This window comes from Anabrus simplex, chromosome 5 (assembly GCF_040414725.1).
Source record: "Anabrus simplex isolate iqAnaSimp1 chromosome 5, ASM4041472v1, whole genome shotgun sequence".
NCBI lineage: Eukaryota > Metazoa > Arthropoda > Insecta > Orthoptera > Tettigoniidae > Anabrus > Anabrus simplex.
This window is the reverse complement of record NC_090269.1, coordinates 35,943,069-35,965,059: the sequence shown is the minus strand read 5'-3', so window position 1 is coordinate 35,965,059 and position 21,991 is coordinate 35,943,069. Positions and strand designations below refer to the sequence as shown.

The 21,991-nt window shown below is 39.4% G+C and overlaps 1 protein-coding gene across 2 annotated transcripts in view; it reads right to left on the bottom strand.

Moving 5' to 3' along the window:
- wcy (WW domain-containing adapter protein with coiled-coil wacky) overlaps positions 1 to 21,991 on the bottom strand; it is a 179,231-nt gene that overhangs the window by 117,922 nt on the left and 39,318 nt on the right. For both annotated transcript variants that reach the window (XM_067146841.2, XM_067146842.2), the window contains exon 4: positions 18,742 to 18,827. In XM_067146841.2, coding sequence (XP_067002942.2) covers positions 18,742 to 18,827 — 86 coding nt within the window. The remainder of the gene's footprint in view (positions 1 to 18,741; positions 18,828 to 21,991) is intronic.

The window sequence follows — 21,991 nt, the reverse complement described above, 5'->3', positions numbered from 1 at the left end:
GCCTCGGACCTATGGGAGTAATGGAGTCCCACTCCCATTTGACAGGCGAGGGACTCCTTGGAAACAACTTGGCGAACGAAATGGAATTCGATGGGGAGCTATCAATATTAATGGGGCTTATGGAAGAAAGAAGGTAGAACTTGCTGAGTCAGCAAAGAGGATGCATTTGGATGTGCTAGGAGTAAGTGATATTCGGGTAAGGGGAGATAAGGAGGAAGAGATAGGAGATTATAAAGTGTACTTGACGGGTGTTAGAAAGGGAAGGGCAGAGTCTGGGGTAGGACTCTTTATCAGGAATACCATTGCACGCAACATAGTTTCTGTTAGGCAGGTAAATGAGCGAATGATGTGGGTAGATTTGTCAGTTGGAGGAATTAGGACAAGAATTGTGTCCGTGTATTCACCATGTGAGGGTGCAGATGAGGATGAAGTTGACAAGTTTTATGAAGCATTGAGTGACATCGTGGTCAGGGTCAACAGCAAGGATAGAATAGTGCTAATGGGCGATTTCAATGCGAGAGTTGGGAATAGAACTGAAGGATACGAAAGGGTGATTGGTAAATGTGGGGAAGATATGGAAGCTAATGGGAACGGGAAGCGTTTGCTGGACTTCTGTGCTAGTATGGGTTTAGCTGTTACAAATACATTCTTCAAGCATAAGGCTATTCACCGCTACACATGGGAGGCTAGGGGTACCAGATCCATAATAGACTATATCTTAACTGACTTTGAATTCAGGAAATCTTTTAGGAATGTACGAGTTTTTCGGGGATTTTTCGATGATACAGACCATTATCTGATCTGTAGTGAACTAAGTATCTCTAGGCCTAGGGTAGAGAAAGTGAAATCTGTCTGCAAACGAATAAGGGTAGAAAATCTCCAGGATGAGGAAATTAGACAGAAGTACATGGATATGATTAGTGAGAAGTTTCGAACAGTAGACAGTAAGCAGGTTCAGGATATAGAAAGTGAATGGGTGGCATACAGGGATGCTGTAGTAGAAACAGCAAGGGAATGCGTAGGAACAACTGTGTGTAAAGATGGGAAAAGGCGAACATCTTGGTGGAATGATGAAGTGAGAGCAGCTTGTAAACGTAAAAAGAAGGCTTATCAGAAATGGCTCCAAACAAGGGCCGAGGCAGACAGGGATTTGTACGTAGATGAAAGAAACAGAGCGAAACAAATAGTTGTTGAATCCAAAAAGAAGTCATGGGAAGATTTTGGTAATAACCTGGAAAGGCTAGGTCAAGCAGCAGGGAAACCTTTCTGGACAGTAATAAAGAATCTTAGGAAGGGAGGGAAAAAGGAAATGAACAGTGTTTTGAGTAATTCAGGTGAACTCATAACAGATCCCAGGGAATCACTGGAGAGGTGGAGGGAATATTTTGAACATCTTCTCAATGTAAAAGGAAATCATCATGGTGGTGTTACAAACAGTCAAGCTCATGGGGAGGAGGAAAATGATGTTGGTGAAATTATGCTTGAGGAAGTGGAAAGGATAGTAAATAAACTCCATTGTCATAAGGCAGCAGGAATAGATGAAATTAGACCTGAAATGGTGAAGTATAGTGGGAAGGCAGGGATGAAATGGCTTCATAGAGTAGTCAAATTAGCGTGGAGTGTTGGTAAGGTACCTTCAGATTGGACAAAAGCAGTAATTGCACCTATCTATAAGCAAGGGAACAGGAAGGATTGCAACAACTATCGAGGTATCTCATTGATTAGTATACCAGGCAAGGTATTCACAGGCATCTTGGAAGGGAGGGTGCGATCAGTCGTTGAGAGGAAGTTGGATGAAAACCAGTGTGGTTTCAGACCACAGAGAGGCTGTCAGGATCAGATTTTCAGTATGCGCCAGGTAATTGAAAAATGCTACGAGAGGAATAGGCAGTTGTGTTTATGTTTCGTAGATCTAGAGAAAGCATATGACAGGGTACCGAGGGAAAAGATGTTCGCTATACTGGGGGACTATGGAATTAAAGGTAGATTATTAAAATCAATCAAAGGCATTTATGTTGACAATTGGGCTTCAGTGAGAATTGATGGTAGAATGAGTTCTTGGTTCAGGGTACTTACAGGAGTTAGACAAGGCTGTAATCTTTCACCTTTGCTGTTTGTAGTTTACATGGATCATCTGCTGAAAGGTATAAAATGGCAGGGAGGGATTCAGTTAGGTGGAAATGTAGTAAGCAGCCTGGCCTATGCTGACGACTTGGTCTTAATGGCAGACTGTGCCGAAAGCCTGCAGTCTAACATCTTGGAACTTGAAAATAGGTGCAATGAGTATGGTATGAAAATTAGCCTCTCGAAGACTAAATTGATGTCAGTAGGTAAGAAATTCAACAGAACTGAATGTCAGATTGGTGATACAAAGCTAGAACAGGTCGATAATTTCAAGTATTTAGGTTGTGTGTTTTCCCAGGATGGTAATATAGTAAGTGAGATTGAATCAAGGTGTAGTAAAGCTAATGCAGTGAGCTCGCAGTTGCGATCAGCAGTATTCTGTAAGAAGGAAGTCAGCTCCCAGACAAAACTATCTTTACATCGGTCTGTTTTCAGACCAACTTTGCTTTATGGGAGCGAAAGCTGGGTGGACTCAGGATATCTTATTCATAAGTTAGAAGTAACAGACATGAAAGTAGCAAGAATGATTGCTGGTACAAACAGGTGGGAACAATGGCAGGAGGGAACTCGGAATGAGGAGGTAAAGGTTAATTTAGGAATGAACTCGATGGATGAAGCTGTACGCATAAACCGGCTTCGGTGGTGGGGTCATGTGAGGCGAATGGAGGAGGATAGGTTACCTAGGAGAATAATGGACTCTGTTATGGAGGGTAAGAGAAGTAGAGGGAGACCAAGACGACGATGGTTAGACTCAGTTTCTAACGATTTAAAGATAAGAGGTATAGAACTAAATGAGGCCACAACACTAGTTGCAAATCGAGGATTGTGGCGACGTTTAGTAAATTCTCAGAGGCTTGCAGACTGAACGCTGAAAGGCATAACAGTCTATAATGATAATGTATGTATGTTGAATAAGGTGGACCCTAAAACTTTTTAAAGCTTTGTGATCTCAGTTCAATACGAATAAAAAGGAAGTTTATTACTTTAAATGAGGTTATGATTGCCAATGAGTTATCGAAGTGCATTATTTGAATACTATAAACGCACCTTGTTGGATACATTTTGGAAATAGTTCTTTTTCCATGGCATTTGAAAAATTTAAACTGTGAATCAAAGTTAAGTGCATGCAGTAACAGGTCTTATAATATTTTGTAACGTGGCAAGGGTTGGCATGTCTGAATTACGAGTTGGCGATTAATTCGAAATCATGTAATTCTAAGTCCGATTTTTGCATCCCAATGACTTTGAATTAACAGGTTTTACTAAATAAGGGTTTTCAAAGTAATTATGGCAAGCTAACACAGGCCTCAGCACGAGGCACGAACATGGATCTGTGGCACATTGAGATGTTATTTGCTTTACGTCGCACTGACACAGATATGTCTTACGGTGACGATGGGATAGGAAAGGCCTAGGAATGGGAAGGAATCAGCCGTGGCCTTAATTGAGGTACAGCCCCAGCATTTGCCTGGTGTGAAAATGGGAAAAAACGGAAAACCATCTTCAGGGCTGCCGACAGTGGGGTTCGAACCCACTATCTCCCGGATGCAAGCTCATAGCTGCGCGCTCCTAACTGCACGGCCAACTCGTCCGGTACATTGAGATGAGAGGCCAGAATGATATTCCTCGTACCCAATGTGTGAATAAACATTTGTTTAGTTAAAGTACGAGCCTGGGAATCAATAGCCAGGCGCAAGATATATAGTATAAAAAGTGATTTTTCTGGCCGGCAAAGTGAGCCCATATGAAAGGTTATCTCCTCAAGTAAACGGAGGGGAGTTTTGTGTGTGTGCCCACCTGAGCGTTGCCATGAGTTATGCCAACCAGACAGGGTTCTGCGTGAGAAGAGAAATATGTCAGACTTATGAAGCTTAGTCGTGAAACAGTGAAGGGCAAAATGTTTTGTATAAGCAGTTTGCAGACATCCTAGCCTTTTCTGCTGGCATGTGGAAGTCATTGACATCAGTGGAGCCAGCTGGTCAGAGCTCGAAACCATCTCTCATTACTCAAGACCAGTGTTTATTATGTGTTTAAGGTCCCGCTAAATATTGTGCGAATATGTTACTGATGTTGTTTTCAGTGTATGCTTTTGCCTGTCATTGTTGTCGATTGCACATAGGACGAAGCCTGCAAGCTTCTACGGGAAGAGAGATTTCATTTCACATCTGTGCTTATGGGACTGCTCCCATAGTGGAGACAGTGGATGTTTGGGGATAACAGGAAGGTCCTAGACAAGCCTGTAGTATATATTTGTGTCCCTAATGATTTAGGAAATAATTTTAACGTTCCTTTTATTTAATGCAAAGTTGCTATATTTTAATCTCACGCATATGGACATTTAATTTAAACGTGAATTCTTAACCTATTCAAGCATATGTAAATATTCAGTGTAGCGTTTATGTAATTGGCACACTGTTTCCAAGACTGATGATCTAAGACATGTCTAGATGGGCAAGGCCCCGCTGCCACATGATGGCAAACAACTCTAAATTGTATCAGAAATTATGTTGTTTTATTTAAGGGGATTTATTTTCTTTATCCATGTTTTATGTTTTAGTGTATTAAACTATTTCAAACCAATTTATTTCACTTTAATTCCCATTCACTCATACAAATACAATTTCTATCCTACTGTACTTACATCTTTTAAGAGATCTTATTTAGTGGTGAAAGATTACAGCCTTGTCTAACCCCTGTAAGTACCCTGAACCAAGAACCCATTCTACCATCAATTCTCACTGAAGCCCAATTGTCAACAACATAAATGCCTTTGATTGATTTTAATAATCTACCTTTGATTCCACAGTCCCCCAGTATAGTGAACATCTTTTCCCTGCCTATTCCTCTCGTAGCATTTTTCAATTACCTGGCTCGTACTGAAAATCTGATCCTGACAGCCCCTCTGTGGTCTGAAACCACACTGGTTTTCATCCAACTTCCTCTCAACGACTGACCGTACCCTTCCTTCCAAGATGCCAGCGAGTACTTTGCCTGGTATACTAACCAATGAGATACCTCGATAGTTGTTGCAATCCTTCCTGTTCCCTTGCTTATAGATAGGTGCAATTACTGCTTTTGTCCAATCTGAAGGTACCTTACCAACACTCCACGCTAATTTTACTACTCTATGAAGCCATTTCATCTCTGCCTTCCCACTATACTCCACCATTTCAGGTCTAATTTCATCTATTCCTACTGCTTTATGACAATGAAGTTTATTTACCATCCTTTCCACTTCCTCAAGCATAATTTCACCATCATCTTCCTCCACCCCATGAGCTTGGTTGTTTGCAACACCATCGGGATGATTTCCTTTTACATTGAGAAGATGTTCAAAATATTCCCTCCACCTCTCCAGTGATTCCCTGGGATCTATTATGAGTTCACCTGAATTACTCAAAACACTGTTCGTTTCCTTTTCCCTCCCTTCCTAAGATTCTTTATTACTGTCCAGAAAGGTTTCCCTGCTGCTTGACCTAGCCTTTCCACGTTATTACCAAAATCTTCCCACGACTTCTTTTTGGATTCAACAACTATTTGTTTCGCTCTGTTTCTTTCATCTACGTACCAATCCCCGTCTGCCTCGGCCCTTGTTTGGAGCCATTTCTGATAAGCCTTCTTTTTATGTTTACAGGCTGCTCTCACTTCATCATTCCACCAAGATGTTCGCCTTTTCCCATCTTTACACACAGTTGTACCTAGGCATTCCCTTGCTGTTTCTACTACAGCATCCCTGTATGCCACCCATTCACTTTCTATATCCTGAACCTGCTTACTGTCGAAACTTCTCACTAATAATATTCATGTACTTCTGTCTAATTTCCTCGTCCTGGAGATTTTCTACCCTTATTCGTTTGCAGACAGATTTCACTTTCTCTACCCTAGGCCTAGAGATACTTAGTTCACTACAGATCAGATAATGGTCTGTATCATCGAAAAATCCGTGAATAACTCGTACATTCCTAATAGATTTCCTGAATTCAAAGTCTGTTAAGATATAGTCTATTATGGATCTGGTACCCCTAGCCTCCTATGTGTAGTGGTGAACAGCCTTATGCTTGAAGAATGTATTCGTAACAGCTAAACGCATACTAGCACAGAAGTCCAGCAAACACTTCCCATTCCCATTAGCTTCCATATCTTCCCCACATATACCAATCACCCGTTCGTATCCTTCAGTTCTATTCCCAACTCTCGCATTGAAATTGCCCATTAGCACTATTCTATCCTTGCTGTTGACCCTGACCACGATGTCACTCAATGCTTCATAAAACTTGTCGACTTCATCCTCATCTGCACCCTCACATGGTGAATACACGGACACAATTCTTGTCCTAATTCCTCCAAGTGACAAATCTACCCACATCATTCGCTCATTTATGTGCCTAACAGAAACTATGTAGCATGCAATGGTATTCCTGATAAAGAGTCCTACCCCAGACTCTGCCCTTCGCTTTCTAACACCCGTCAAGTACACTTTATAATCTATCTCTTCCTCATTCTCTCCCCTTACCCGAATATCACTTACTCCTAGTACATCCAGATGCATCCTCTTTGCTGACTCAGCCAGTTCTACCTTCTTTCTTCCTTAAGCCCCATTAATATTGATAGCTCCCCATCAAATTCCATTTCGTTCGCCAAGTTGGACCCAATGGTAAAGTCCTACAAAAAGAACAGGTATCTGAAGGATGTACGGGTAAAATCCAGCCTCTGGATATTAATTTTTTTAGACAATACAAATCTTTTATTCTTTACCTGACGGATATAATCATTATCGAGACACAGGAGCACATTTGGCATCGTGATAGTTTTCTGGCTCTGCAGTTCTTTTCCCTATACCACTACAGTAGAACTTCGATGCATAGTTCCCGGAACTGTCGTTTTCCTGTATCTATCGTTCAATTTATTCGGTCCCAAAAATGTTCCATATAAACCAATGTTAAATTCTCCTCATCTATCATTCCTTGAATTATCGTTTTCATACCTGCCAACTTTTAGAAATCAAAAATAGCAAGATTTTTTAATTCTTGGATTTCATCAAGTGTATTGCACCACGGTCTTGGTAAAAAGAGGACAAGATAAAAGGCATACATATCTACAGTTACAATGCGAATTAACCATTACATTTAAAATCTTAAACTAAGAAAACAAAAACGATTGCAAGAAAACGTACCTAATAATCATTCTCATTTATGACTCACACATACGAATAGTAACATTGACAGATAAGTTAAGAACTGACTACAACTTACCAAATGGTAAAGAATATACACATGTAGGTGATAGAGACTGCTGTGTTTCCTTGTTTAGCATTGAACTGGCAGCTAACTTTGCCCTCTTCAACAATGCACTGTCATACTGCTGCTCATAACACTTTCCACTTAGACTTGATTTGACCACCAATAGTTTACTGAGATTTTCGTCATTCTGAGATGATCGGAATTGTGTCCTCGTCTTTTTTACCTGGCTGAACAATCTTTCACACTCGGCATTGCTGTGTGGAATTGTCCATATTGAGAGCATTACTTCTGCGATTCTATCATATTTGAAACACCCATCTGCATCTCGTATATCCCCCATAGCAGACCAAGAACAATTACTCTCTCTTCTTGCACAACAATGGTAAATCCTCCACTTGGAGAGCACAAAACTGGCACTGTAATGCATCGATTGCTTCTTGGCCATCTTCACCATCTTTCACTGGCAATATAACAGGAAACTTTGAAACAAAATACTTTATGGCATTGAAGGAAGAAGTCTGCAAAAAATTTATCTGAGCTACTTGAGCATGCACTATTCAAATTAAATTTATGAATAATATCACAAACTGCAATAGAATAGTTCCTGACGTGCAAATAAAAGTTTTTCTTCTCCTCAGGTGCCAGATTTTCTACAAGACGAGATTTAGTAATTGGCTGTTCAACATCACCACCACCTTTCTGATTCTCTCTCGTGTTATAGACCACTTCTAAAACTTTAGGATATTTGTTTATAACCACTGGCTTAACAAACCTACACAGAATGTCCTTCAACATATCCGTCAGCATTGATCTTATGACATGAATGTGAGGTGCTTGCGACTGAAGAACTTTATTCGTTTTCTCAAATGTAGGGATGATAAATGCCGGAAATGAGCAAAATGCTTTATTACAGTTTGAAGACAGAAAAAGAAATAGTCTCTCCTCTCGTGAAATACTGGCATTGCAGCTAGACCCCTTTATTTTATTCATAGATGGAGATGAACTACTTCTCCACCTTTTTCCAGAAATAACAGAAGCTTGGTCTTGAACTGTACTGACACAAGGACCACGTTCCATTTCTGTATCTTCATGTGCCTTTAGCTTGGGAATTTGGAAATACTTCAGAGACGTGTCTGTGCCATTGGACCGCTTTACCTCATCCTTAAAAAACTCTGAAGTGGCTCCCACTCTGAAATCAATCTTTCCAAACATTTCCCCAAGGATAACCACCGTGTACACACATGCTTTAATATTTTTCTAACATCAGTTTGGTACAAAACTTCATACATTTTGAGATGATCTTTTCTCTTCGAGCCTTTGTCTAAATAATAATAAATATCAATTAGCATCTCATCAATTTTGACAGGAAGGGAGTCTGCACCCTTCATGGCCGCCAAATTAATCAAATGACATGGGCATCCCATAATAATAATGTTTTCGCACTGCGTAGTTTAGCAGCAACACTGTTTTTTCTTCCCATTGTAACAGGAGCATTATCTGCACTAAAAGCTATACAGTTTGCCATCGGAACGTCGTATCTTTTCAGAACACCCAGGAGCAAATTAGCAATATTAACACCAGTAGAATTTCCTTTCAAATTTTCCGTGGATATCAAACAATTTTCAATCTTTCTCAATTCTTTGTTGAAAAACGAGACGACGATAGGATAGAGCTTACTGTCTGTATCATTGCTACCATGAGCTGAAATCGCAAAAGGTTCAGTCTTTAAAGTTTGAATCACCTTACTATCTGCACCACGGGCCATTTCATTAATTATGGCAGATGTTTTTGTTCTAGCACACGCATATTTCTTCGCAATGTCTGAATCTGGGAACATCTTTCTGAACAATGGCCCTGCGTGATCAGAACAAGATAATGCAAGGTTATGTTCGACAATGAACGCCGTGAACAAACATTCTGCTCGAGTGACTGTATCATCTTCCTTCTCACCTACAAAAAATTACTTAATTTTTTGTTCCTCTCGAGACAGCTAGCACTATCTTTGTGTTTCTGTGACACTGTGAGCTACAATATCTGTTTTCCCTCCATGCGAGATATTAATATCACACCGACACATGGAACAAAATGCATAAAAGGTTCCTTTATTAGACTGTAAAATGAACAGAAATTCAGTTTTATAGGTATCCCTGAACACTTGGAGATAACGTTTGTTACGTTTTGTAGTCATCATGTGAAGAGAAAATACCACAAACTGTCACCGACACAACTCTCTGTAATACACTGAAGTCATTAAAATTATGAACTCTGATCACAAAAGCACTGAAATACGCAAAACTACCACACACAAAACAGATCAATATGTCTCGTACATTATTAACATATGATTTCGACAGGCGGAAAAGCACAGAACCGCAAGAAAAAACACCTGATCTAAAACTCCAACGAAACTACGCACAGAAACGAGCACGCGAACCACACCATAACAAACTCATTCGTCTCGATCAACGGAGTCCATAGCGGTCGCTAGTGCGCATGACCTTCTCTGACTTGTAGGACGATTGCTGTCCCGAATTCCCACCTGAACAGCACACACGCTGCTGTAGTGAGCGGGAAATGCAATACACGAAGGCGACGGATGATCCGCCCGCCAAATAAAGCATCAAATCCCGGTAAATATGCTTAAAAATGAGGTTGCGTAAATTACACAAGCACATAAGAATCCGTCCTAGGGGAAGAGTACCGACCGTACTGGAGGTTATATTGGTCAAAAATAGGAAGAAATAAAAATAAATCGGAAAACCGGAAGACAAGTTAAAAATCGGAAAGTTTCCGGGTAAATCGGAAGGGTTGGCAGGTATGCGTTTTATCCCATCGATCGTCAAAAGAATATTTGTTCTATGCCGCAATGTTCCCGCGTGGATCAATCATAACTACGAAAAATATAGGCAAAAGTTTTTTGGAAAAATAAAAGGGACAGCTGAACATTCTAGCATATAATAGCAGCAACCTGTTACGCGAGAATGTACGAGCAATTACGAGTTGCTAGTCTTCAGCAAGGATTTCGTAGGCTAGAGTGCTGTGCGCAGGTTATTCACGTGCAACATCACCACGACCCTCCTGCCGCCAACGCTTCTCCTCGACTAACTAACCGGCCCCTAGATGTAGCCAAGGTTATGAATTTAATTATTGGTTCCATATTGAATTAAGAGTACATATAATTTAATTGACAAAGTTTGAATCCACCTACTCAATGCTATACAATAATTGTAATGCCTATGTACACATTACAGTGTATTAGGGGACAGGTTTCGACCCTGTGTGGGTCATCTTTTTCTTTTCCTTCGTTTTCCTCCCTTTCTTAAAAAACCTCACGTTAATTTAATTTTCTACTCTCATCATCCGGTTCCATTGGTTCCATCTTGGATTGGGAATTTCACCTCTCTCATATGCAGAACTCTTTGTATGGTAAGAAGTCACTTACACTCAGCCTGCATACATTTTCTGAATCATAAATACTGAACTCTAAGCAAGACAGATACTCTCTGCGCCAATGTTGTACATAACATATATTCAATACTAGCTGTTACCCACGGCTTCGTTCACGAGGATTTCAGAAGTTGATAAAAATTAATTGTTCCTCGGTACTGCACTAAGACATTATCTGCTAATTCCTAAAGTATAAAAACTCGCCGAAAATTTGCATTTCATTTACGCCAGAACCTCCTTGTAAACCACGTTTGTGGTATTGTCTTTTGGGGCCAAGATGACCAAGCTACTGGCAGAGCTAAATCTGGAACATGTAACATGGAACTCTACATGTGAGAAACAGTCAAAAAAAGGGGTTTCTTTATTTATAAAGGAGATTACAAATACCAATTCTCATGCCTGTAACATGTTAAGTTTATGAGATATACTGTAGATACACTCATTTTAAAAACTGCCCCACTCCTTGGCTGAGAGTTCATGACTGAGGCCTTCGGATCACAGAGTTCCAGTTTCAATTCCGGGGTGGGTTGGATATTTTAATCGTGTGTGATTAATTCTTCTGGCTCAAGGACAGGTTGTTTGTGCTTGTCCCAACACTCTCCTCTTCATATTCACTCATCACACAACATTACCTACCACAACAGGAATACGCATAGGGTTGGCGTTAGGAAGAGCATCCAGTCGTAAAACAGCGTCAAGTTCCAGGTGTGGGAAAACCGGTTTAAGAGAAAAAGATACTCATTTTAAAATATTACCCGCTTTTTAAAAAAATTTTGCCCCCTTAAGTGGATTTTCCAGAACAAGTGCGTTCATTTATTTTTAAAAAAGATTCCAAGTACGGCCTACCAATTTAAACGTCTGTAACATATTCCGTTTGAGATATACAATAAAGTTTTATTGCAGCCAATGGCCATATATAAATTGTTCTACTCTTTACTATATTCATGTAAGGTCTTTTCTCTTTCGCTACACTTACTGGAAGTGGTATCGTTCACATATTTTCCCAAATAATTTGCACATGCATTCGTCGCTTGGTTTGTGATATATCTCTTTTACACATAGCTTATGATGAAATCCGTGTACAGCCAGCCTATTGATAGCACACTGCGCATGTTCTTATTTGGGCCCATCCAGTCTCTACTTGTCATAGCATCCGTCAAGTAAAACTCCGGCCAGATTTCTTTTTTGTTTAACCTCAGATTTAGGTGAGCAATGGCTTGAGGTGTCGATGGTACAGGAAGATATCTAAGATAGTCGATAAGGAAAGACTCCTGAGCTAACTCATAAGCTAGTCTAGATGGAGATGTCTTAGAAATACCTAATATTCTTTTCATAAAGGTAGCTTTCACTTTTTCGAGTGTAGTTAGGTCTGATGTAGATAATTTGTCCCAGATTAAATCTATGCCGTATGTCAAAATGGGTAATAATAATTGTACCGGGAGGTACACCCCAACGCCGCGCATTTAAAGCTTGCGCCCAAAAACTCCTCTACAGGAGAAACACTGAACTTGAAGCTAGACCTATTTAAACCTTTACTCAGAAGATGTCACTACTGTAAATTTGTTATTGGGAAGTTTCCAGTACTGTGCGAGTTTAAACTTGTTTTTGTTTCCGTTCATCACGAAGTTTGGACATTCTCTCATAGATGTCACTTCTAGAAAACTATAATCATGCACCCTGGTGCGAAGTGAAAGAACTTTGTTTTGAGAAGTTTTGTATTCATAAGTTTTTTTTTTTTTTTACTAATTGATATTCATTTATTTTTGGGTTGGCAATATTTATCTTTCTTTCCGCCAGCTTTGAATCCAGCCAATCCCTAATTTTTGTAATTGATTTCCAACCAATCCTGGATTTCTTTTTCGACTTTGAGTGTAAGTTTGCATCGTCCAATAAAATTGAGAGGGTGTGGCTTGATTATTAATGAAAGGTCTCGAACTTTCCCTGAGGGTTTATAAACTGCGGATTTTCATGTCTCTTGGCCATCTGATCATCATCTAACTTAGTGTGTGTGTCAAGCAGGAGGCGGGAAGGTGCCTCTTCCATCAGGCAGCAGTTCTTCAGCAAGGTAATGGCCGGTTAACATCTCTATTTCTTGCTAGCTCCGCAGTTTAACCTGAGGGATAGGTCCGAAACCTTAACTATGTAACCAACTTCTCTAAAATTTAAGTTCTGCCGGCTAATGTAAAAAATTTCATAAAATCTCTAACTGTAATTCGGGGATAGAGAGTGATTTACCCTCTCGAGCTCCCCTTCATATTGGTTTGAGGCGACTACGTTTTGTAACTGATTTTCTTCCTTTCCGTAATGTTTTAAATTTTTTTTATTATACGAGTCACCTCCGTAGTTTGGGAATAGCCCCTGTTTTCATCGGCCTAGTGCCCTTTAGGTTTTAAGTGTTCATATCCAGGAGCTCAAGTATTTGCCCCCTTTCACCTTGTGTTCGGGCCATTTAGTTAACTGTTATTGCTTTTACACGAAGGCCCTATAGGTTGGGTATGATATACCCCTGTTTCAGTTTGTAAGTTGGGCCATGGAAGGCCAAAAGGTGCAAGATATTTTTGGTGTTGCCTTGTATAGGCGTGGAAAACTGAGAGCACGTCCGCTCTTTTCTAGTGTTGTAAAAGTGCCTCTGGGAGGCTTGATATTGTGAGTACGGAGCTAGTGCTCCATTGTATTAAGGGATTTCTGCCCTTGTCTAGATTTGTGCCTTTGTAAATTTTGAGCTGAGTGCTCATGTATTTTGAAACGAGGGGCTGGAAGTCTGGATTACTAAACAGTCACTAAATTTTGGATGTTCTTGCTATGTATAAACTTTGTCATGGTACCTGGTATGCCATTGTTATCTCACTAAGTGAAAAGTTGTTAAGTTTTGTTGTTGATTTTTGAAATTAAAAAGAAATATAACCTTTGTTAAAGTTTTAAATCACTTCATGAATTTGTAGTTAGACCCATTCACCCCAGCACCTTCTTTCACCTCTGCTGGTCCACGGATAGCCCCGTAACAACAACAACAACAATAATAATAATAATAATAATAATAATAATAATAATAATAATAATCGTATGGCCTCAGCTACCGTGTGCAGACATTTCAATTTGAAGCCATCTGGCTGTCTGCTCGTCAATTTCGAGGTTCTGTTTTACTCTAGGCCCACTAGATGGCAGACCGAGTAAAACGAAATTCTCTTGGGCGTCTAAGGCTGAGATTTAATGAATTTTGTCGGGTAAACACCAAATGTGTCACCAGAGATGTTTTACATGCCGACATTGTACGACTTTTTTTGCCTGTATTAGCCTAGTATTTATTATATCTCCCCGCGTCACCTGCGCCCCCCCCCCCCCCCCAATCGAATTGTTTTGAAAATAAAATATAGCCTATAGCACTCGGGGATAATGTATCTTTCTATTAGTGAAAGAATTTTTAGTATCAGTCCAGTAGTTCCTGAGATTAGCCATTAGTATACAAACGAACTTTACCTTTTTATATATTAGTATAGATTTGACATTGCTCATTTGATTAATTTTATAATTTTATCAATTTATGACAAAATATTGTTCCTGGATTTCAACATATAAAAAGTAACTTATTTAGGCTGATGATAACCCGCACAGGGTCGAAACTACTCCCTTAGTACACTGTCATGTATACATAGGCATTACAATTATTGTATAGCATTGAGTAGGTGGATTACAACTTTGTCAATTAAATTATATGTACCCTAGAAGTATTCTTATTTACAAGAGTTAAAACGGAGGCACTGTAAAACTCAAATTTGCCACCATTTTCTCTGTTGCTCTTGATTGGCTAGGGCTGCAAGTTTCGTTGAAAATGAGAAAACTGCGCAGTTTAAAATAGTCGCATTGTACCTTGTGATGTGTGTGGGATGCTGGAGGCCTGTTGACCACTTTGTTGCCCCCTGCCCAGTTGTATTGTTTACAAGCTGGACCAATAATCTTTTCACTAGACTGGTCTTGAAACTAATTCCTGAGTTGGCAGCATCGATTAGCCCGCTGTAACATCGTCCAAGGAGCGCCACGTTGAATTTCTAACCTCTGTGACATCGTCCGAGCTGCGCCATGTGGGATCTCTAACCTACCGTTTGCGAAGGGTCTACGGAATCTTTACCAAAATACAGGTTATCACCGCAATATCCACGTATCTCATTAATTTGCAATAAGAGAACTGACCTTGAAGGTTTTCCAATATCTACGAGATGTAAGGAAAAGTGAAGCGAAATGGCGTAAAAGTCGCGTTTTTTATTTTCATCGCGTATATAATGATTGCAATATTTTGATACCGTTATGAGTAGTATGAGCATATCCGGCTCCATGGCAAAATAGTTAGCACGTGTTGGCGTTAGGTAGAACTGCATTTTCATAAGCGCATAGATCGCCTATCACGCGACAACTCTAAGGATCTGCACCCGGCTTCAGAGGCCTCACGCCATTATTATTATTATTATTATTATTACTATTATTATTATTATTATATTTACATGAAGGAAAATGCCCAAATACAACACCCATATATTTCTTTCCCCCTATTTTATGTCACCCGCATTTATTGTTTTCTTCCTCCCCCTCGAAAAACAATGCTTCAAGGTTTTACTGTATCAGTTCAGCGCTCCTCGTTTCAAGAACTTGATGAAGTAAGTTTTTTATAAGGGCGGATAACTGGACGACGAACCTCGAATGTGGATTGCGCCAATGGATTACTGCTTTGATTCATTGACAAATGATGAGTGTGCAAAGTGCGAGGCTATCGCTTTTGTAAAATGTGCCCATTGTGAATTGTCTTTCTGCCCATCTAACTCTTTATTTGATGAATTGCACATCGATTGTCTCATGTAATAGATTTCATCTGAAGTCAATAAAAAGTCACATTTTCAAAAACCCTATCTATATTGTTTCTTTTCAACGAGTTGTTTCTTCCTTTATACTGGGATCTCCACCTTCTTACCATATTATTAGTTCACATAAATACGTGAAACGAGCATTTTAACAACGTTTGGCATCATGTTTCCAACACTTGACTGATACTTTGCGGGTTCTATAGCTCTTAAAAATGCTTGTCCCTTTGCCCCTAAGACTTCATAGCTTTTGTGACATACTCTTTCAGAAAAGATAGGGGTTTCCGGCAAATCAATATCAGAGGAGAGAAGGTTTACTTGTAAGAATAGGAAAACTTAAAGGAGATAAGAGATGTGAAATAAAAGTGTGGAAATTAAAAGTTAAGAATGTACAGGAAGAAAATTTCTGGAGAGTCTGTACCACAAAAGATTCCGGTTACTGAAGTAGGAAATGTGGAAGATGAATGGTCTCACTTCAAAAGGGCATTTACAAGTGGGGGCAGCGTGTGCCTGTGGTAGAACATCGAGAGTGAAAGAAAATGAGACACAGTAGTGGAATGAGAAGTTGAGAGAAGCAGTGAAAGGAAACGAAGAAAGCATTGCAAGAATAGAATAGAGATAAAAAGGAAGAAAGCAAAAGGAAATAATTTATTCAAAAGATGGAAACGGACGGAGCAGTCAGTAAACGAATGCTGTATGGAATTATATAAAGTAATAGGAAAGAAAATATTTATACAAAGCTGATGAAAGAGAAAGGTGGTGAGTTGGTAACATATCCAGAAAAAATAAAGGGAAGGAGTATTTTGATAAGCTGCTAAATGTGAGAAATTGTGCAGAGGAGACTGTGGTAATACGGTGTGATCACTGAACAGCAGAAGATGATATAACAATGTTGGAAGTGGAATTAGCAGTCTGAAGAATGAAAATGACGAAGGCACCAGGGATGGATGAAATTACCTAGTGTGGGAAAGATAAAGGCTACAATGGGTGTACAGATGGTTGAAGTGCACGTGGAAAGAGAAACATGTGTGATAACTATAGAGGGAGAACACACTTTTCAAAAGTGACAAAAATAATGGAAAGAATATCAGAGAGAAGAATGAGAAGAAAGGAGCGTTGCAAGAGGAACAGTACGGCTTCAGAAGTGGAATATTTACAGCGGACCCAATCTTCAGCGCAAGACAATTAATGGAAAGAATTCTGATCATGGAAACGATCTAGTCATGTCATTCATACATCTAACAAAGGCACACGATAAGTGTTCCCAGGGAGAAAATTTGGGGAAAAAATGGTCAAAAAGAGACTGGGTACATAAACTGTAGAAATAGTGCAAGCAATGTGCAAAAACTGTAGCAGCAGCGTGCAGACTCCGGTTGGAAAGATGGAATAGTTTAGAAATTAAAATGAACTAAGACAGGGGAGTGTGCAGTCACCTTTTCTGTTTCTAATCGTTATGGACAAAAATTGTAAAGAAGATGAAGGAAGTACATGGGAACAGGAAGATGAAATTAGTACTATTTGCAGACGATATTGTGGTCTGGGGAATGAACAGCGAAGTAGTACAAGAACAACTTAATGCACTGAACAAAAAAATTGAAAAGATATAGTACAAAAATCAGTGCAGAGAAAAGCACGATCGCAGTGATATCAAGCGGAGAAAACAAGGAAAGGCCATGGTGATAATTGGTGGCAAAAACCTTGAAATTAAAGACGGTTTCAAATATGTAGGGAGTGAGTTAATCCAGAATACAAGGCTAGACATGGAGATTAGCATGAGGGTGTAACAGGGAAATGCATTCTACCAGAGAAATCTTGTCTGGAATAAGGAAGTACCAAGGAAGTGTAAGAGATAATGGTAGTGGTGATTGTTTTAAGAGGAAGTACAACTAGGCAACCTTCCTCTACCGTATTAACACCAATCAGTGGGAGAGAAAAAATTGAAAGGGTTAGACACGTAGAAAAATGAACGTATCGGCCTGCGAAGAGCGTGAAAATTAAGGATTCCCTAGGCCCTGAATGGTCTAATACCGTCAGGGTCGGAAAAGAACAAGAGTAGACCAAGGGAAGTCGGATAGGATAGATGAAAGTAAACAGCCTGGCACAAGCAAGTTGAAGCAATGCCAGGAATCATCTAAGGGCCCCGTGGTCATCAACCCACACTTCCAAGTTAAGAGCCCCTGGGGCCCATTTTAGTCACCTCTTACAAAGGCAGGGGAGAAGTGTCGAGATAATGTACACAACGTAAAATGCACCCATATTGACTTATGCGGCTGAGAGCTGACAAGTAGGGAAGAGAGCAGAATTCAAGCCAGCAAAATAAAATACCTTACCAAAGAAGTATCACATGAAAGACAAGGAAAGAGAGTGAGAAACAAAGGTTTGAAAAGAAGTCAGAATAGAAAACCTGAATGAGATAATTGATAGGAATAAACTACAATGGTTTGGACACTTGAAGAGGATGGATGACAAAATACCAAAACAAATGGTGGAGATGAAGTTCGAGGAAAAGAGTGAGAGGGAGACCTAGAACAAGGTGGATCGATTTAATAAAGAGCGGTCTTAGGCCTGACACTACACTCATCAGAGTGGGATGTGTCAGGCCCTACTAACTGATGTTGGGGTGTATGCAGGTGAATTGATCATAAACCCATTAGTAGGTACAATCTGATAACGGCATACGGAATTCCACAATGGAACTATTGCCCGGCTAGCAATTCCCAATGGAAGTCCCTCAATCAGGAACTTGAAGACTTTCCCATAAGATGCAAATCATCCAAATGTTGTATCTCAAAACCTCCATTATTAACATTCAAATAACAAAGTATGTCTATGGTAGTAGGATATAAGTTTAGTCTGACATCACATTAGACCATAACATAATATTGTTTCAATGAAATTTAGCCAACTGTGGAAGGCTCTCTTGCACATTCTCATGAATTCACTTTGTTTGAAGGAAATCTTCAAAAATGCACCGCATCATCTACAACTAAATACTTGGTACACCACAGATTAATCTTCCTCAGAGCAATTATTATTATTTCTAACACTATACAACAATTATTATTACAGCTGAAACATACCTCTGTACTACTCCTGTCGTGATTGGTCCTATGTTCCGAATCTCGACTTTCCCGACCCCGTTTATCTTTTGGGGATCTGGCACAGTCTGAAATAAAACATTTAAAAAACCTATAAACGATTAAGAACAATTACTATGACGAGAAACATTAAAGTCTACTTATGTGCAGTAAATCTCACATCAAAATTCACACAAATTGAATCAGCTGTTTTGGAAAAGGTCACATATGATCTCTTGCATACATATTCTTATTCGGTTTACTTCACTGAAATCTACAAAAATAGATAATATTATATACAACTTAACAGTATTCTATAGAATGATCACCCAGAGAGTAATTACTGTGAACAACATAAAATGACGATAGTAATGACTGGATTTGGAAACTTCATGATTAAAAAACCAGCTTACATTACATGTAAAACCTGTCATAAAGAGAAGGCTAGAATATACAGTAAAACATTGGATTGCGAGCAACTTGTTCGGCAAGAGTCTAGCAAGATGAGCAAAAATTTTAAATGAATTCTAACTTGATAAACAGGTGAGGTTTTGGAATACCAGTAGTACTTATCTGTCTGCTGAGTCATCATGCTTTGGTCATCAACCTCCATGCGAGGGTGTATGAACTGTACTGTAATGTTAATCAACATAGAAAGAAAAACTAAATTAATTAATGTTATTTGCTTTACGTCCCATTAACAACTATTTTGCAGTTTTCGGAGACGCCGAGGTGCCGGAATTTAGTCCCGCAGGAGTTCTTTTACGTGCCAGTAAATATACCAACACGAGGCTGACATATTTGAGCACCTTCAAATACCACCAGACTGAGCCAGGATCAAACCTGCCAAGTTGGGGTCAGAAGGCCAGCGCCTCAACCGTCTGAGCCACTCAGTCCTGCAGAAAAACTAAAGTAAAAACAAAATTGTCTGGCATTTGCACATGACTTTGTGCTACTCGCAAATAGTGTGGAAGAGGCTAAACACAAAATTGAAGAACTTGAAAAAAAAAAAAGAGCAAAAGTCAGACTCCAAATCTCATTTGAAAAGTCTGAAATGATGCCATCCTTCAAGGATGAAACACCAACTATCACGCTGAATAATAACAAACAAATTAAGATTGTAAATAAATTCAAGTATCTTGGGGAGATTATTATTTGGAAGTTAAACGATGAAAATATCAGTAAAAAATAGAACAACTAAATTGAAACAAGCACAACGTATCACTTGACCTACCGACAAGAAGAAATATCTCTCGATAAATGCAAAATTCAAACACTACAACTCTGTTATTAAACCTGAAGCAAACTATGCTAGTGAAACACTATTTAATTTGAACACCAAATCAACGACAGATAAATTACAGAAGACAATCAAACAAAAAACACCAAGTAGATGGACAATGGCTATTATTACCTAAAGAAGTTGTATACTAGGAATCTGAGTCAATAACAGACACAATGCAGAAAAGGATGGTTGCATTTTTCTGCCACATATCAAGACTACCAGGAACCAGGGTACTGAAACACCTTTTCAACTACTTTTGGAAAAGTAAAACCAAGAATAATTGGTTCAAAGAAGTCCAAGATGATTTACATGAGTTAGGCTGGACAATGCAGCAAACTGAAGACCAAGAAGAGAAGAGGATCTTGAGAAACAGAGCCTTGAGACAGACTAAAAACTTTTACATGCAAACAATATACCCATAACTGACGAAGAAAGGGCAGCCCGGTTGGAAAGAATTAAATTCTGGGATGGTGGTGGTGATTTTTGTTTTAAGAGGAAGTACAACGAGGTAGAAGAAGAAGAAACATAAGCAAAATTTGTAGCTAATACCGTAAGACTTAAATGTATTTGCATTGACTGAAGTGCTCCAATGTGTATGGAGTGGTGTCAATTTCCACGATTGAAACCTAGTACCCTATCCACTCTTGTGGAAGGGTCACAAGATTTATTCTCAGAACCCTAGCAGAGACCACACTTACACTAGGAACCTTGAGGTTTCAGGGTCAACATAATGGCCACTACCCCATCATAAAATCATAAACGGCTACAATAGAAAAATTGGTGCCATCAAAGCGATGCAGTGTGTAACAGCACAGGGATTTCCGAAAGAAAGAAAGAAAAGAAGAGGGGAAGGAAAGAAAGAACGGAAAGAAAAAAGCACTTGGGAGTTCACAGCTGCTCTGTATTTGGATACCCATTTCCTAGTATACCATACAGAAGAGGACTACTCCTAATCATAAATATAAAGTGAACCTGAAGAACGCCACAATACACCACAGAAATGTGTCCCCTTCTGTCGATATAGGTACCAGCTACAGCATACCATTATCATTTCTGTACGTATGTACAAGGACTAAATGAAAAGGCTGAAGGAAACACAGTAGAGGAACAATGGACAGTCGTGAAGAATATCAGCAAGGCTCCTGAAAAAATGTTAGGAAGAAGGGAAAGATCAACTAAGAATCAATGGATAACTCTGGAAACACTAGACCTGATCAACGAACGATGAAAGTACAAGAATGCAAAAAATTAGGGCAGAAACAAATACAGGAGAATAAAGAATGAAGTAGATAGAAAGTGCAGGACAGCTAAGAAAGAATGGCTGAAAGAAAAGTTCAAGGATTTTGAAGGTCATACGGTCCTAGGAAAGGTAGATGCTGCATACAGAAAAATCGAGGAAACCTTTGGAGAAAGGAAAACTAGGTGTATGAATATTAAAAGCTCAGATGGAAAACACTTCTAGGGAAAAAAAGACAAGGCAGAAAGATGGCAGGAACATATACGACAATTGTATCAAGGTAGAGAAGTAGATGATAAGGTTATGGAACAAGAAGAGGTTGTTGATGCTGACAATATGGGAGACCTAATTTTGAGGTCAGATTTCGACAGAGCTTTGAGAGACCTAAATAGGAACAAGGCACTAGGATGACTTGCCCTCAGAATTACCGACTGCCTTAGGAGAAACTAGCATAGCGAGGCTATTCCATTTAGTGTAAGATGTGTACGATACAGAAGAAATGCCATCCAATTTTCGACAAAATGCTGTTTTAAGAAATAAATTGTAAAGAGGATCCACAATATACACAATAATTGTACTGCACTTCAATATGGAAATAAAATGAAATTTATAGCCTATAAGAATGCTGTTATACCCATTCCCAAGAAAGCCGGTGCTGACAAATGTGACAACTACCGCACCATTAGTTTAGCATCTCGCGCCTGCAAAGGTTTATCACGTATTATTTAAGG